Raw genomic sequence first — 16,152 nt, 5'->3', positions numbered from 1 at the left:
TATTCATATTCGGACTTGTCACATTTTTCATTTTGGTTCTTATCCCCCAACTCTCTTTGATTATCTGTACAATGATTTAACCTATCGTATGCTCCATTTATATTGTAGAACAGCCTCATATCGGAATAGACTTGCAATGGGCGTCAACATGCGGACAAAATAAGGACAACATTGTGTAACCGAGATAGCCGTTCGTGAGATCTATTTATGGACAACTTATGACATCTTAGAACCAAGCAATGGATCATAACAGTACTGTGCTTGATCCACTTGTCCTCTGAAGCCACGTTTACTCGCCACAACGCCTCAATAATCAATGTCAAATGGCTTCTACCTCAGCCCAAGGGGAGCAGTCCATCTCGTCTCTACCTGGACCTTCTGTCGGAGTCGGACCAGTTGGCTCGACTCCTAATGATTTTCATCGTCGAATCTTCATTGGACCAATGCCTGAGAAGGTCATCGCCCACACTGAAGGACAAGGCAAGAAAGCAAAACTCACCGTAGGGAGTGTATTGTCATTTTCTTTCGATAACCAGAACGAACATACCAAAGCCGACAAGACCGAGGAAGTCACGCAGATCCTGAAAGAGAACGCATTCAGATTCTTTGTTCACCATGGCGGAAACCCTGATGAATGGGACGACGAAGAAGAGCAAAATCTGATTGAACATATGTCCAAGCTATGGAAAGAAAGTGACTGGGGCCAGATTTGGAGTCGCCGTCACCATCGACGAAAGCATGATCCACAGGGTGCAAACAGCCGTTGGTTCGGAAAGAGTTTTGAGGTCGGTAGCCTTCTTGGAATGAACGTCATGCATGACGCGGACCACATCGTAAATAAAAGCTTGAAAACTGGAAGCGAAAGGGTCTCTTCCAAACGTTCTCATAGTCATGTTGATCCTGATGGACACAGCACATCCGCTGCAAGAAGCACGACCAGTGGGATGGAAACATTTTCCACACCTCGCTCCAGCTTCATGGCGCTACCCGAGTCGGATGGGGTACAACCCAAAGAATCAGGGTCTCCTGTACTCAACGAAGCCACTGAAGCCGGATCGTCTACTTCATCTAGGACTGGCTTACTTCTGAAAACACGAGCGGAGACTACCAACAGTGGCACCCCACAAAGAACCATAGAAATAATTCCACAAAGTGAAGTACAGCAATCATCCCTTGTTGATCCTAAAGGGAAGGCTAGGATGGTTCACTACAATGAAGATACAGACGGTTTAACTCCAACTCCAACTCCTGCTTCAGGACCAGTGCCACCGGAAACGGTCCTGCAAAGAACCAAAGATACTGTGGATCCCAATACTAGTCTTGCTGCAACATTAGCTCGTGAACCGACTTCAGGTTCATCGGAGGATCTAATATGGGGAGATGTTGTCCTTCGTGGTGACTAGATTCTGCGCTAATGCTCACAGTCGTCCATACTAACTTCTTGGAGAGACAGGATGCTCGTCAGAGTGAGCTATACCAAGGACGAGGGAATAACCACCTTTGATGACGCTATAAATCGAACAACAAGAAACCTACATTACGAAGACTGGGGCGAATTTTTGGTTGCCTGGCGGAGGGATAGCATTGAAATTTATCGAGATCATGTATGTTTTGCTTTCTACATTGCAGGTTATTCTTTCTGACATTCGTTGGCCAGGCTACCCCAGGCAAGGAATGGTTAACTGGTCACAAACATCTTTCATACGTTATATCCCTGAAATCATCTAGAACTCGCCTTTCACTGTATTCTTTTGCGGACATGACGTTTTGCATAACATGTGCTCCCACAACTACACGGCTAAATACGAATACATCACGGTGGATTTTCACTCGAGAGAAAGAAGGGACCAATATATTTGTCTTCAAGTTGAAGAGCAGGTCCAGAGCTTACGACTGGACTTGGCAACTATGGTACGTTCATTTCTTTTCTTTGAACAGGTCATGATTTAAACATGAATTTAAACTGATAGGAGACATATGGGCGGCCAAGTGCCTCAAACAATCGACATCCACAATCCTAGGCTGAACACGAAGGTCACTATTGATGTACCTGAGAGTATTGGCTTAGACAGCGCTGCTCTATACACTATGTTCAAGCGAGAGAATGTCATCGCGCTATGCATGAGTTTGCTTCGTACTGTTCCCGATTGGCAATATTTGGTTGCAGGACATATCAAGAAGGGAAAGTCTTTGGAGCTTGCATGGCGTCAAAATGCCAACCTGGACTGGGTATGGCTGGAAAATGACGTTACCGGAATGCCGAGAGGCTGGTCTGTTTTGTGCGGTTTGCCATTCGCAAAGGTAGGTCATCACCAGACGTATGTCTTCATAGTACTAACCATTTTTATCTTTAAAGGCCTCGAGGCCTCCTGTCTTAGAAATTCGTTTGGCAGACCACGCCCCTACCCACATACATTTGAGCAATGGGAGGCGAATCGATGAACCCCCTGCCATAGAAGGGTATCTGGATCGCATCAGACCGAATACGCAGACGAAGCAGCAGACATACATTTCTGTCCACCACGGAAATCTCTTCATTTTGAACACAAATTCGGCATTCCCACCGATGCCGCCAGGCCTTACACCCATTTCAGATGTGTACCCAGATTCTCATACTCTTCGACACGCGGAGATTCGTCGTGGAACCAATCAAATCATAAACGCGGCGGGGGTGTGCGACTTGAGGACTATAATTGCCGTCAAAAGAGCTTCACACCCAACATCTGCGCACATGCATACTGAAAAAGAGCAAAGTTACGATGAGTCTTGGTTCAAGGCATGGGAACTCCCAGAAAGTAGGACGACAGAGGATGAGGAGGATGAAGGGGGAGACGGCGGCCTAAGTAAAATCAGTGATCGCACGCAGCTTAAGGTCAGGCGGTCATTTGAGTTGCTCCTCAATACAGGGCACATTATCCGCTTCGAGGTAAATTTCCCCGAAACCCCAACTCTGGTGATGAAAGGTGGCTAATCAACTGCCATATTATTATTTACCAGGCTTATTCATGTTCAGTATCGATTGAGTGGGTCGAACGTTTGCGGGCATTGGTTTTCTACTGGAAAAATCGACATCGACTTGATGCTAAACAAGAGATAGAATTGGCTCACGCTCGACGCCCTAGGTTAACACCCCAGACACGAGTATGTCAAGATGATCATGATATTCCACCCGAGGCTCCAGAAGGTCCATCAAGTCCATACGCAGCGATCGACAACCTGTTTAATTGGTGCGTCCTGGAAGGTTGTCGACCAATCATAAAAGCCGGACGTCTGTATATGAAAAAAGGCCTCCACGGGCAGTACAAGTAGGCAGTCATTTTGATTGGTCGAACAATGCTAATCTTTGAATAGGCTCATCCAGTTATTCGTGGTTGCAGGTCATCTCGTTCGTTTTCGTATAGGATCGCAATCTTCAATGTACCCTGCATTGCCAAAGAAAATTAATTTGCTCGACGCCTATGTCTGTTCCGGATACTTTGCGGCGCAGGCTTTGCCAGCAGGACAATACATGCCGAACGCCGCATCCGCTCCTAGGCGATACCAGGACGGATTAGAAACAGATGACCGGGAAGAAGATATGTTGTTCATGATTTGGTATCGTTCCCACACGCAAATGGCCAATGCTGACCAGGATCCGACAACGACTCCCCAGAACACGAAATCCGTCGCCAGTCTTTCTGCAAAAAATAAAATGTTAGTTTTCAAGACGCGGAGTTTGCACGAACGAGACAGCTGGTGTTGGGCGCTGAATTCGGAGATAGAGAAGATAGTTCGAGCGCAAAAAGAACGAGAAGATAAATTGAGGGCAACGGGCAATCTGGTTAAGTTAGCATGCTGAATATTTCATCTGCATCATATCCATATCCAGGGCAATTGTTTTACGCATTAGGTCAATAGGATTAATGACATATACACTACTTCCGTTTGGGTTTCTTCACACTATAACCATAGTCAATACAGTAGAGCAGTTGAAATAAGTGTAAATACTCACCCATATCTACTGCGTGAGGTTGCACGATTGACAACTCCAGCAAAGTCAAGTGCTCCACGGACAAGTTTGTATCTGAACGAAACGTGAATATTAGTTCATTCAAGTCTACTGACTGTAGCATAATTGTGACTCACCCCACTCCGGGAAGATCCTTTGTACGTCCTCCTCTCACTAAAACAACACTATGCTCTTGCAAATTGTGACCTTCTCCTTGGATGTATGCCATGCAAGATTTTCCAGTTGTGAGTTTGATACGGGCGACTTTTCGTTTAGCGGAGTTGGGCTTTTTAGGTGTGGCAATAATGAGGCGAGTTACGACTCCTTTACGCTGCGGGGAAACTTCAAGTAACGGTGACTTTGACTTTTCTTGCTTCTTTGGGACCCTCTTTGCACGCATGGATTGATTGATGGTCCGCAGAGTTGTTGAAGTTGCATGGAATGACCGGAAGTTCAGAAGGGAAGGTGCCAACGTAGACTGAAGGGTAATTCTTGCCAATGAAGGTGCCCATCGCTCCGTGGTTCGGGCGAACGCCCTGAGTCCAGCGAACATTTGTGGAGAGAAGGAGTACTACAGCCTACAGCGTTGGACAACTATTTGGGTCAGTGTTTGTTCAACGCGTGGTTGCCAAACACGTTAATAAAACGCGTCCATTGTTCAATTATTACTATTCTTGACCATTCCTGCACCATGCCCGTTGCCACTTCTTCGCGTCGTAAGCCCACTTCACGCAGGCTAAACTCTGAAGATATTGAAGACGTCCGAAATACTCAAGCTTCCCGGAAAACTGATGACGTTAGCGACGCTGAAGATCGTCCAAGAACCGGAAAGAAAGTTTCAGTCAAAAGGGAAAAAGATCTCCGGCGACGATCCAATGGAAAACAAAGAGCAGACCCTGAAGCTGAGGATGAGAATGATGAGGATGAGGACGACCGTATAGACGTGGAGAATTTCCCAGACCAGCCATTGCGTAGAGACGATTTACAAAAGCTTCAAGGTCTTTCAAAGGAATGGATAACCATGAGAGATAGAGTAAGTAAAAGAAGTGAATTATACGAAGAAGTAGCAGCGGCTATGGTGGGTGCAGGAGAGAAAGATGTAGCTTCATCAAAGGTAAAAACCACGCTGGTTCCTTCAATACTGTATTCATTCTCCGTATCATTAGGAGTTGCAAAAGTTGGACAACGGTGTGAAAGAATTTATGGATGTAGTGGCTGAAATGAACTGCTATGCCCAATCTTTGGATGCCCTATATCAAAAAGCCATGTCAGGGACAGAAATCGTAAGTACAATGACTACTTTGTTTGTTTGTTTTTCGATTTACCGTATCACAGAGAAATGCTCTTAGTCAGTACAAAGCTGGTGTTGAGGAACGTAAGGATGAGTATGCCAGCAAAACAACGCGACAAAAATACTTGAATAAAGTTACACCAACTATGTATTCCGACTTCCACTTAGCAATCTGGGTTCGTCCATTGCACCTTCATTAGTAGCACATCTCCTGACGAAAAAGGTAGAATGCAAATAATCCCGACAACCCCATGCCCCCACTAACAGAAATGATACCCAAAGGTATGCATATCATGGTTCAATATTGTGGCAAACATATTGAATGTCTGCTTCAGAGGATGGTGATGATTCAGGTTCCGATGACGACGTTGAAATGGGCGGAGTCACTCAAAACTACAACTGTCCTATAACATTGACTCTACTAGAAAACCCTTGCACCTCGTGAGTTCTTGATAACTTTGCATCTTTAAAAAGAAACTCATCTATCATCTTCCAGACGCATATGTGGTCATAGCTTCTCTGCATCCTCTATAAAAGACCATTTCAGATCTGGCCCTTCAACAAAGAAATGTCCGGCAGCGGGATGTAATCAAACGTTCAAATTAGATGACTGTCAACCTAACAAAAAGCTCGCCAAGGCAGTAGAGACCTACAAACGACTGAAAAAAGTGAATGAACGAGTTGATGACGCGGAAGAAGTTGTCGACTGACAAGTAAGGCCTCTGGAACTTGCTACGAATACAGCAATGCAACCCATGGAGTTACATAATAACTATTTCTTTATCTTTGATATTGTCCACGGGCGTTTATGTTCAAGTTTATTTTCATCTTCTATTGCCGCCACCTTGCCCATATGTACCACATCCTTCGTAGTTTCTAATAGCTTATCTGAAGCATCGCGCATACCCCTTTGTTACACAAGTGTGTATTCTGGCTGTTCTTGAGACAAAAATGATGAAGGCCAAATGTAGAAACCCCAAAGAGTTGCAGCCTCGTTCAAGGGAGCAAACCCTAATCAAAGTGCAGGATCCATGCGTTTCAATGATAATCCTTACACGAATCTGTACGTCAAGATTGGGTTTTGGACAGCTGTCATCACGGCCGTTTTAAATAAGCAAAAGTGGAATTCGACTCTTCCAACAACATCCAGAATCAATATGCGAGAAAACAAAAGTAGGGAAACTGAATTTAATCCGTGTCCATGCTATCGCTTGCCTCTCTATCTGCTTGTTCTTGAATTGCCCTTAGGAATGGGCCAACTCCGGTCCCCGCCTCTTCCGGCAAGCCCAACGTCGTTACAAGATTTCCTAATAAGCCTGTCCTCAACGCCTGATCAAAATTTGCGACCGAGGCTCTAAATTGGGGAGAACTGAAAAAGAACTCGATGGTTTAAGGGTGTCCATTGAAAACAGTCCAAAAAACGTACTGTATAATTCGTTGCAGAACTTCCGCGGATGGAGGCATCGGTAGGTCTGGAGGAAGGTGAGGGAAGAGTGCTGGAATTAGTTCGGGGTGGCCGGTAAACAAAGGTCCCAGATTTGCTGGTGTAAGAATATCTGTGAGAGATAATTCTGATGACGGGTGATGTCAGAGCCAATTGAATGGGAACTATGGACGTCAAGAGGCATACCAGGGGCTTGGGTTGCTTCTCCAGATCGTCCTGACATCGAAGACAGCATCTGTGTAATAGCTGCGAGTTGTTCTGGAGTAGCCTGGAAATTTGTATTGGAAGAAGTAGCAGAAGTCGAGCTGTAATTGAAAACTCAGAAAATGACATAGAAGTTGTGAAATAGAAGGGAAAGAAGGACATACGATGATGCAGCAGGTTGAGCAGGTGCAGACGATGTAGATGCTTGAGGTGCATTAGAGGTGCCCCACCTCAACTCATACTCTGGATCTTGCAGCAAGCCATTTACGTTGTTTGCAAATTCTGTATCGCGAGCGAATGAAGCATCCTGTTAAACGGCATCGATATTTAGAGGTGAATCAAAAGGCGACCTAAAGAGCGAGTTACCTGCATCCAGAACTATATATATTTTAGCAATATGAATATCCAGGCGAGAAATAAAAACGTACGAAGTGCCTCTGATTTGAAGATGAGAACTTTAGAACGTATACTCTGCCACTGGATTGAGAAACCTTGACGAAGGAAGCATCGAAGGGGAACAAAATGAGATCCTATAACCCCTGATAGTTAAAATAGATATTGGGTACTAAGCATAAGGAAGAACAAACCTCTTCTATGTCGCCCGTAACACGGTTCTTCCAGATGAAGTGTTGCAGGCCATCTTCTCCATTGGTGATGTAGATGGCACCTTTGGTTGAGCTGGGATCAACAAAATTGGTTCCTTCCCTTCTAAAAGCTCTTCCAGCTTTAAAGGCCAGTAGAACTTCTGCGTTTGCGAGAGACATGGTATGAGAGAAGATGTATCACAGAAAGTTCAGGGAGGGAACTCCTCTTGGACCGCGACGCGTCAGTGCTGAACGTGACTTTGAAAGTCCGCTTTCGTGTGATCGCTAATTGATCACTTAGTGAAGGCCGCCCTGAGTTGCAGATTCAACAGAATTTTCTTTTTCACGTCAACGCTATCCTAGTGAAGCGAGTCTTTTCTCTTGAAATCTGCTACATGGACTATGATGATTACTCGCTAGACGAACGCCCTTCATGGGGTGTGGTGTCACCCAGAGAAGGTGGTGGCGATCTTGGTGTTGTCAGGGATACATTGAGGAAGGAACAAGTATTGAAGTTAGTTTTCTTTCTTTTCCAAACCGCACAAATCATCAAACCTCATATCCCAGAGAAATCCTTGCCGCACAAGAAGATCTAAAAGGCAAGCGCGTTCCCCAATGGTCAAATATTGAGTTGTAACAGGTTTTGTTCGGTAGCCATGTTGGCCAAAGTGCAAACAGTACAGAAAGAAGTGGACAAACTCGTTTCAGGAAACGAGACTCTGCAAATGTATATCGATAACTTGACGGTTCAAATGGCGAAAAGGAGATAGCTTGCTTGCTCGTTGTGAAATCCCAAGTCTCGACTAGCACTGCTATTTCACTTGCTAAGAGAGCAACATCAACCCAACCATTGCGAACCAGACCGGACTTTACTTTTTGCAGTTTGGATAGCGATCGCATTACTATTGTGCGAGATGTTTTCGAAAGTTCAGTTTCATATCCTGAACTTGCATCCTGGGGCGATATATTACAGATCCAGTATTATACTTTACATTCTACATGGTAAAGATGAGTTGGTGAACGCCGAAGTAACCCCTCGATGTTATAATATCCTGAGTGATTCCAAACCACTTGCTGATTAATGGCTTCGGCTTGCTAGCCACTGAAGGACGATGTCGCTATTAAGAAGTAAGTTTTAGGATGCTTTGCTACAATAATTTGTCTCACAGATTATGTTGACTCTTCATTGAACACTGTGAAAAGATGAGATAATGGCATCGTATCAGTCAGGGTTATGATAGTTACCGAATAACACTAAGAAATGATAAAGTCAGCCAACCTGCAATCATCTAAAGGAAATGCCATTGACTTACAGATACAGGACGATCTGTAATTTTGTCCAATTGTCTGTGATGAATTATTAAATTGAATAGTGCGACCAAGCAATAATCCTGGCGTACAGATTTTGTATTAGGTCCTTAACTGAGACGTGGCCATTCATGTCATTTTTATTTCCCAGCTAAAGATACCAATAAATGTCCCGAGGATCGATGAAGCCACTGAAGAACATACCACCAACAAAGGGACACCAATGAGAGTTGGCTGACCTAGAAGCTGGTGAAGTTCGAAGCGGGCAGTGTTAAATTTATCTTGCTGAAGGAAAGTCAGATCACAATAAATCGAATAGAATAATGAATTGGCCTAACATCAACGGAATCTACAACAAACCTGGATATAATGAACAGGGGCTGACTGTCAAAAGGAATTGCTTAACGTACACTATAGCATCCACACCATTGCAATACCGCTCCCACATTGACCGAAATTTGGGCTGGCCTAGGTAATTGCTTATGAGCATATGGGCGAGGAAAGATATAAATGACAGACCTGCTACATCCCATATTTTCATAGTTACGTTTCCTTTTCTGATTTTCCGAAAGTTGAATGCAACTGTTGGAACGACATCTTCACTCCACTACGCACAGCAATGGTAAGTCACTCAGACGAGCGGCTCCGGCTTTGGATTCGACTCACTTGTCCCGAGGTAATGACGTTGACGAATGATGTCTTTCCGGAGGCCTGTATTAAAGTTTTAGAATTAGCATGCAGGAAAGAAGAATCGCGTAGAACAAAGGTGCAAACCTGTAGGCCCACCACAGCGATTTCGGCCTGTTTCGAAAAAAAGAGGCTGTAGAAAGATGAATTGTTGAAAGTATAGACTGGATAACACAGAATGATTCATACCCGCTAATCCATTGGAATATTGAGGCGAAGAAACCTGGCATGCTAGCGGCCGATCCGAGAGGTTTACGCGCTAACTAGGAACCTGAGCAATGACTGTAGTTGTCCAATGTGGAGTTGTCGCCTGCGGATTCAATTGCGGCAATCCCATAAATGGATCATTTTGGTGAGCGGCAATGACGGGCCGAACATACACGTGACTTTGGTCCTGGGCTTGTCACTAGTTTTCTTTTCAAAGCTATTCTCGCCGTTGACTTTACTTTGAACTCGCTCCTTAGATGACCACCAGAGCTGCAGCTTCTTGGCTTGTATCTCCACCACGATGCATTCATGCCTCTAGTATACGTTCTGGTGAGCCATCGCTCACCAGGTCTGCCTCGTATTTGCATTCCCTCGTTGAATCCGACAACGCTCTCAAATCCTCCGACGCGTCTTCCCCTGCATTGACATCCAAATCGTCCAAACTACGGCCTCGTCACAAATTGGCATCATCGGTTTCATCAGATCCAGGCCCTTCCACTTTTCCGAACCCCTCGACCAAAAATCTCAAGCGGAAACCTCATGTACCAGCAAAACCACTCTCGAAGCCAAATTTGGTGGTAGAGACTCTCCGGCACAAGCTCAATCAAATGGTCGCAAGAGACCCACCCTCCACAGAAGCAACTTCGAAGCCTCCAGAGCAGACTCCGAAGTTTGCTGCAAACCATGAATCCCCGTCGTCGTCCGGTGAAGATTATTCACCCATGTCAAAATTTCGCTACTCCACGGACTCTCAGGTGCAAAAGTCACAGCGTACGTTTCATTTCTACCTCTTCTCTCCTTAACCTGCTAACCTTTTTATAACAGTAATAACATCTGAAATAGACCGTCCTCCTCCTCCTCATGCTCCGCCCACATCATTTTTGTCCGAGGGCAAAAGTGTGGAAGAAACTGGGTCTGTATTGAAAGGTAAGCTTCAGACACATCCTGCAGATGTGCTTTCTAAACAATAAATGCTTTTAGATGTTGCTCCCATTTCAGAGCACAATCCTATTGCTACGCTATCGCATGGATTGGATCGCGTTCTTTTCAAGTATGTCACTAGCTTTCTGCTTTTCTTGTGTTATGTTCTGAGTATTTTCTTTCCATCAGTCCAGGTGTCCATTGGCTGCAAGATCCACGATCACACGTCTATAACTTCACACCGTGGCTAGAAAAGATCCCCAAAGTCAATGACTTTGCTTTTGAAAGGCTTACAGGTTTTATTAGTAGTTCTCGGGACAAGGTTTGTTTCTGCTATATTTACATTACTCTACCTCACCAACCAACCTTCTCGTTCAGGATTTACACATAATGGCTACCCGAGAACAAAAAAAATTTGCTGGGTCAACCTCTTCGTTGTCTGGGATGCTCAGTCATATCTATTTTCTATTAACGGAATATAAAGAAATCGACGCCACTATTTTAAGCCAGTATTTTAAACACGAAGTGAATATCTCTTCATCGCTTCTTGTATATCTGGTCCTAATCTGTACCGGTTATTAGCCTACAACTTTTACTCCAGGCCAGCGCATGCCTGCCATGGTCAAGCTGAACTACGAAGATGGAATTTATGCCATTGACTCTATGTCAACTGAATGGGACGATCCAGACAGAAATATCTTGACTTGGATGGTATGCGATACCGTCTCTTGTCTTGTCATTCATTAATGCATCACCCAGGGTACGCTTCTGGAAAATTTTGTGACCAAATCTCCAGAAGAATTCAATGCCTTCATGAGAGTGGAGTCATCTCCTGTCGAAAATGAAGCAGTTCCGCCTCCGAAGAAAGAAGCATATCGGTACGCTAAGGTATGCATTTCTTTTCTTGATTTAAGGTTTCTGTCTTTTTGACCTGGAATAGTCCGATAAATTTGTCATGCGTTCACAATTGGATTGCGTTGATTCTCGATTACCCGGGACAGGCGTTTTTGATATCAAAACGCGTGCTTGTGTCTCAATCCGTATGGATATTTTGAACTACGAAGTAAGTTAGTTTAATCTTTTGCGAATACTTTACCGATTGTCGTGCCCGTGGCAACGCAGGAGAACGCAGGTTACATGATCAAAAAACAACATGGTGTACTTGAAAGTTTTGAGAAGGAATACTATGATTTAATTCGCTCCGCGTTTTTGAAGTATAGGTATGTCACATATTAGCGTGAACTGGTGGGTTTTATCCAATATTTCGCAAGTTTCCAAGTCAGGATTGGCAACATGGACGGTGTCATGGTCGCGTACCACAATACGGAGCGAATTTTTGGCTTCCAGTATATTTCGCTGGACGAAATGGACGAGCGGCTACTTGGATCAGTGCCGGGAGTTGGGAACAAGCTTTTCAACCATTGCATAAGATTGCTCGAAGCAATTCTTGAAGAGGCGGTAAAGTGTTATCCTGGACAGGTCAGTGCTCTTACAAAGGCGATATTTATACCTTTCTCACAATGTCGGTCCTGTACTGTATAGTCGCTGCAATGTGTAGTTGAAACGCCCCAACCCGGTAAATTGCTTGGAATCTACATCCAACCTGCTGAATGGAGTGGCGAGGGTGAGAAACCTATAAAGAAACTCCATGTTACCGTTGAACATAAGCTCAATGGTGTACCGGCTCGACCGAACGCGGCGTTGGGAGCAATCGAGGCGAAATGTGGGACACTCTTCTTCTATTGACCTTGCAAAGCCATTTCTCACATATCTTCATTGAAAATATCAGGGGACATTAATTACAAAATCGAACGCGTCGACCTTTCACAGGAACTGCTTTGGTCAGACTACAATTCGATGCTCAAGCGCAAGAAACGGACACTCTCGCTTCCTTCATCGGTGTCTCTTGAAGACGCAGAGAAGTACTGGGAGAATCTCAGCTTTAATAAGGCCAACGAAACGGTCTCGAAGGCCTTCAATGCTGACTCATTTACGTTGGCACAGGAATCCGTCGAAAAATACCGCAGGCTTGCAAGAGCTGGCAGGAAGGAGATGGAGAGAAAAGAGCAGCTTTTGGCTGGATTGCCGAAAATTGTGTATGGCCAAGGCGTTTACATTCCACAGATCAGTCCGTTCTTCCCAGAACCATCTCGTGTGAAGTCTGAGCAGGTAGCTGTCGAACGTCAAGTATCGTCCACGGAACAGTCTTTTGTACCACAGGAATCATCGACGGGAAATGAGAAAGGAGAATCTGTGGAAACTCAGCCACCTGTCGAACAGAATACGGATCTACCTGTAGAATCATCAAAAGACATGTCTGTGGCACGGCCAGCAGGCAGTGATATTCAAAACAAATAATTGTCCGACTAGTGGTTGCGCACTTCGTTTGTATGTAGTAAGTTGTAATATCTATGTGCTTTTTTGTATTGAGCATCAATTTGGGTTGTAGAAATGGTTATTCCATCAAGTCAAACCATATCATGGACACGCCAACACAAAATAACTTTTACGCGTGCTTATCATCTACGCGACATGATATCCAATTAGAGTATTACACATTTACAAGTCCTATTGTTTGATACTTAACTCTTTTTAATGTGTTTGAGGGGCTCCTCGTCATGTAGCAAATCAGTCCTACTTATGTAGTGTTATAATTACACCATTTTACCCGCTCTCGAGACATATTAGGACTTGTATCTGACAAGAATGAGTGCACTTGGCAACAAAGGGAGATGAGGACCCCATATGACCATTTGATCAGCGTGGATATTTGTGGTGATATTTCGAGTATCCGCTTTCGAACACTTTGCCTGGTGAATATGGCGGAAGATTTGGGAGGTTTTGCCAGATATGGGGTATGACTGTGATTGCTCGGGGTCCCGTCTTATGAGATTGTGTGAAACAAAGCAGATGGCAGTCGATACTGCAGGCTAGATGGTAACTTGTACGTAGGTGATAAAGGACTAGGATTTCAAATTTGAAATTTCAGATTATCTTCCCTTCTTCTAGAGTCACCACATCCACCTTGGAAACAAATCGCAGGGTGAAATGAGCCATGTACGTACATCCATACATAATGTTCGCCAAGATCCTGAGGACTGACATATCAGCAGCCATCCGGAGAAGAGTCGAAATCTGCATCGGTGAGTCGTACTCTTTTTATTTTTAACGCCGGAGTCTCTTGTGCTTGCATCCCAACGCCTACATGAGTGCAGACAATCAGCCTACCAGTCAGAGGCGTGGCTGGTCTTCGTTTATACCTAAAGCTGCTGGCAGTTCCTCCAGGCCGTCCACCCCAAAGACGAGCCCTCCAACGGAGAACAGGGCATCTGGCCTGTTAGAATCTCCTATTTCCTCTACCCCAGACCCCGATTCTTTTGTCATTGTCCCTAGTTCATCTACCATACAGCACGCTGCGGGTGATGCTGCACCTCCATCTAGACCCTCAACTCCGAAGCGATGGTCATCGAAGTCTATACTGACTTATTCGCCCAAGGTTTCCCCTCAGACTCTCGATAACCAAGCTACTCAGCTCATCGCGCACGCACTCGAACGCACAAACTCTCAACAACAGAACCCATCTTCGGCCAAGTCTCCTGACTCCACCAAGAATGGAGGCTCCTTTGGCAAGTCGTTTTCGTCGATGATGGGCGGACTGTCGTCTTCTCTCTCTCTATCGAGGACAAGCACACGAGAGAGCACCATTGTAGAGGATAAAGACAAAGACAGAGGACGATCTATGCTCAAGGTGAAGCGCATCAAATCCGCCTCCCAGGCTCCAGGCGACGACGGGAAGCAGTCTCGCAGTGTCTCGCGAGCCAGATCCCAGTCGCCCTTCACATTCCGACGTTTTCGCAATCGCGAACCCTCTCCCACTCCGGAACCTGTTCGTATGAGTCAGTCCGATGCTGACCTATCGGATACTTCTTCGTCCGTTCTCCCGCGAACCACTGCTTACACGGACGACGAATCCGGCGACGAGTTCACCACCGACGCAGAGACCGACTACGCGTCGTCTAGCGACCAGGAGGACACCTTCGATCCGATCACGGAGCTCAATACTGAGCGCAATGCTATTATCCCGCCTGTTGTCGATCCCTCGACTGCCGCCCATGAGATTGAAGATCCGGATCCGGTAGGAGAAGGTGTCAATGTCGTTGTCGCGCCAGAACCTTACTTCCCCAGTTCTCTCAATGCTCTGGGCACGAATTCACGAGGAAAACGGAACCCCCGCAGGCGGAAGTCCGTCAAAACACACGAACCATTGCCTTACAATACATCACGACCCGTTTTCCAACGCGATAGATGTACAATTACTTTAACTCAAGGTGATCCGGAGGGAAAACTTGGCGACAGACGAAAGAGGCGTTATGTCGTCGCAAGTGATCTCAGTGAAGAAAGTCGATATGCTGTGGAATGGGGTATTGGGACTGTTTTACGTGATGGCGATGAGATGACCATTGTTACAGTCGTTGAGAATGAGTCGAAAGGTCAGTTTTACTTAATCAAATTAGCATCAGTTGAAATGACGGCAGAGAATTAGTTGACCCTGCAATCCCCAATGCTGCCGATCGCGCAGTGAAGCTGAGAAGCCAACAAGAGGTTTGAGCTCTTGTAGCGTCTTTGATTATTCTTTCTCAATCTTTTTCCAGCGACAAGGACTGGCGTACATTCTCGTTCGCCAAGTGACCGGCTTACTCCAACGCACGAAGCTGAATGTAACCATATCATGTCAAGCATGGCATGCCAAGAATTCCAGGCATATGTTACTTGGTACGCTTCTTTGTAGACCTTGAAATAACTATTCCATTCACGTAACTTGCTTATAGATATTGTCGACCATATTGAACCTATCATGCTGATAGTGGGGTCTCGTGGTTTGGGCCAATTGAATGGGTATGCATATCATCAGAAATCCCACAGATCTTACATTAATATCCGCGTAGAATCCTACTTGGTTCCACATCCCACTATCTCATACAGGTATGTCTATGAGTTCTTGTTGTTCCGGATTTTGAACTTACCCCTCCCTGTAGAAATGCTCTGTACCTGTGATGGTTCGCTTTTTTTTTGACAACTTACTCGATGTCATTCACTCACCAACTATTATTATTCAGGTCGCTCGTCGTCGACTCAAGCGACCCCCGAGGAAATCTGCTCACTTGTCTACCCAGCGGACTCATATATCCCTTGCTGAGGCTGGAATTGATCGTGTTGCGGCTAAAGTCGACCAGGATGTGCAAATCATGCGCGACGAAATACAAAAAGACGACAACAGACGCGACGGCGGTCCAGGTAGCCGAAATGACAGGCGCTTTGGTCCCGTCAATGAGGGCGAACCAGTTGAGGAAGATGAAAACGAGGATGAAAATGACAATGAAAATGATCTCGATGACGAAAGCGCCGGTGTCAAGGTTGCAGGGTAGACTTCTGCTCAACTCACCATCAAAAAGTGTCTTTATTGCATGTCTTGATATTTGATCATCTTTCGAAACCCTTCTCACTTTCCATGTAATAA

At 45.2% G+C, this 16,152-nt stretch overlaps 8 protein-coding genes across 8 annotated transcripts; 5 read left to right on the top strand and 3 right to left on the bottom strand.

Annotated features, from left to right (window-relative positions):
* Positions 1 to 323: 323 nt before the first annotated feature.
* On the top strand, positions 324 to 3,838 carry JR316_0007074 (Meiotically up-regulated gene 56 protein; the record flags this gene model as incomplete). Its single annotated transcript, XM_047892817.1, has 7 exons — positions 324 to 1,395; positions 1,450 to 1,604; positions 1,658 to 1,911; positions 1,971 to 2,301; positions 2,357 to 2,926; positions 2,998 to 3,305; positions 3,352 to 3,838. The coding sequence occupies 7 exons, from the start codon at positions 324 to 326 to the stop codon at positions 3,836 to 3,838; spliced, it is 3,177 nt and encodes a 1,058-aa protein (XP_047748099.1).
* A 76-nt stretch (positions 3,839 to 3,914) lies between these two features.
* Positions 3,915 to 4,541, bottom strand: JR316_0007073 (30S ribosomal protein S12; the record flags this gene model as incomplete). The annotated part of the gene is made up of 3 exons (XM_047892816.1): positions 3,915 to 3,939; positions 3,992 to 4,063; positions 4,126 to 4,541. The coding sequence occupies 3 exons, from the start codon at positions 4,539 to 4,541 to the stop codon at positions 3,915 to 3,917; spliced, it is 513 nt and encodes a 170-aa protein (XP_047748098.1).
* Positions 4,542 to 4,679: 138 nt separating this feature from the next.
* JR316_0007072 (E3 SUMO-protein ligase NSE2) lies at positions 4,680 to 5,989 on the top strand (the record flags this gene model as incomplete). Its single annotated transcript, XM_047892815.1, has 6 exons — positions 4,680 to 5,102; positions 5,155 to 5,271; positions 5,324 to 5,455; positions 5,507 to 5,561; positions 5,615 to 5,720; positions 5,776 to 5,989. 6 exons carry the CDS (start codon positions 4,680 to 4,682, stop codon positions 5,987 to 5,989), a joined length of 1,047 nt encoding a protein of 348 aa, XP_047748097.1.
* A 478-nt stretch (positions 5,990 to 6,467) lies between these two features.
* JR316_0007071 (26S proteasome regulatory subunit RPN13) lies at positions 6,468 to 7,691 on the bottom strand (the record flags this gene model as incomplete). The annotated part of the gene is made up of 7 exons (XM_047892814.1): positions 6,468 to 6,633; positions 6,706 to 6,850; positions 6,910 to 7,028; positions 7,092 to 7,234; positions 7,294 to 7,305; positions 7,356 to 7,457; positions 7,515 to 7,691. The coding sequence occupies 7 exons, from the start codon at positions 7,689 to 7,691 to the stop codon at positions 6,468 to 6,470; spliced, it is 864 nt and encodes a 287-aa protein (XP_047748096.1).
* A 215-nt stretch (positions 7,692 to 7,906) lies between these two features.
* JR316_0007070 (uncharacterized protein) lies at positions 7,907 to 8,281 on the top strand (the record flags this gene model as incomplete). The annotated part of the gene is made up of 2 exons (XM_047892813.1): positions 7,907 to 8,025; positions 8,116 to 8,281. 2 exons carry the CDS (start codon positions 7,907 to 7,909, stop codon positions 8,279 to 8,281), a joined length of 285 nt encoding a protein of 94 aa, XP_047748095.1.
* Positions 8,282 to 9,115: 834 nt separating this feature from the next.
* JR316_0007069 (ADP-ribosylation factor-like protein 8A) lies at positions 9,116 to 9,736 on the bottom strand (the record flags this gene model as incomplete). The annotated part of the gene is made up of 6 exons (XM_047892812.1): positions 9,116 to 9,179; positions 9,230 to 9,287; positions 9,339 to 9,426; positions 9,486 to 9,530; positions 9,594 to 9,639; positions 9,696 to 9,736. 6 exons carry the CDS (start codon positions 9,734 to 9,736, stop codon positions 9,116 to 9,118), a joined length of 342 nt encoding a protein of 113 aa, XP_047748094.1.
* Positions 9,737 to 9,970: 234 nt separating this feature from the next.
* On the top strand, positions 9,971 to 12,992 carry JR316_0007068 (mRNA degradation protein, mitochondrial; the record flags this gene model as incomplete). The annotated part of the gene is made up of 12 exons (XM_047892811.1): positions 9,971 to 10,484; positions 10,539 to 10,640; positions 10,695 to 10,764; positions 10,824 to 10,956; positions 11,013 to 11,159; positions 11,217 to 11,345; positions 11,394 to 11,522; positions 11,575 to 11,697; positions 11,757 to 11,854; positions 11,906 to 12,113; positions 12,177 to 12,357; positions 12,424 to 12,992. The coding sequence occupies 12 exons, from the start codon at positions 9,971 to 9,973 to the stop codon at positions 12,990 to 12,992; spliced, it is 2,403 nt and encodes an 800-aa protein (XP_047748093.1).
* An 847-nt stretch (positions 12,993 to 13,839) lies between these two features.
* On the top strand, positions 13,840 to 16,060 carry JR316_0007067 (uncharacterized protein; the record flags this gene model as incomplete). Its single annotated transcript, XM_047892810.1, has 7 exons — positions 13,840 to 15,124; positions 15,178 to 15,236; positions 15,287 to 15,407; positions 15,464 to 15,530; positions 15,581 to 15,617; positions 15,671 to 15,691; positions 15,752 to 16,060. 7 exons carry the CDS (start codon positions 13,840 to 13,842, stop codon positions 16,058 to 16,060), a joined length of 1,899 nt encoding a protein of 632 aa, XP_047748092.1.
* Positions 16,061 to 16,152: the final 92 nt, after the last annotated feature.

The sequence above is a fragment of the Psilocybe cubensis genome, chromosome 6 (assembly GCF_017499595.1).
Source record: "Psilocybe cubensis strain MGC-MH-2018 chromosome 6, whole genome shotgun sequence".
NCBI lineage: Eukaryota > Fungi > Basidiomycota > Agaricomycetes > Agaricales > Agrocybaceae > Psilocybe > Psilocybe cubensis.
Note: the sequence above shows the minus strand (reverse complement) of the source record. Positions and strands in the feature narration are given on the sequence as shown.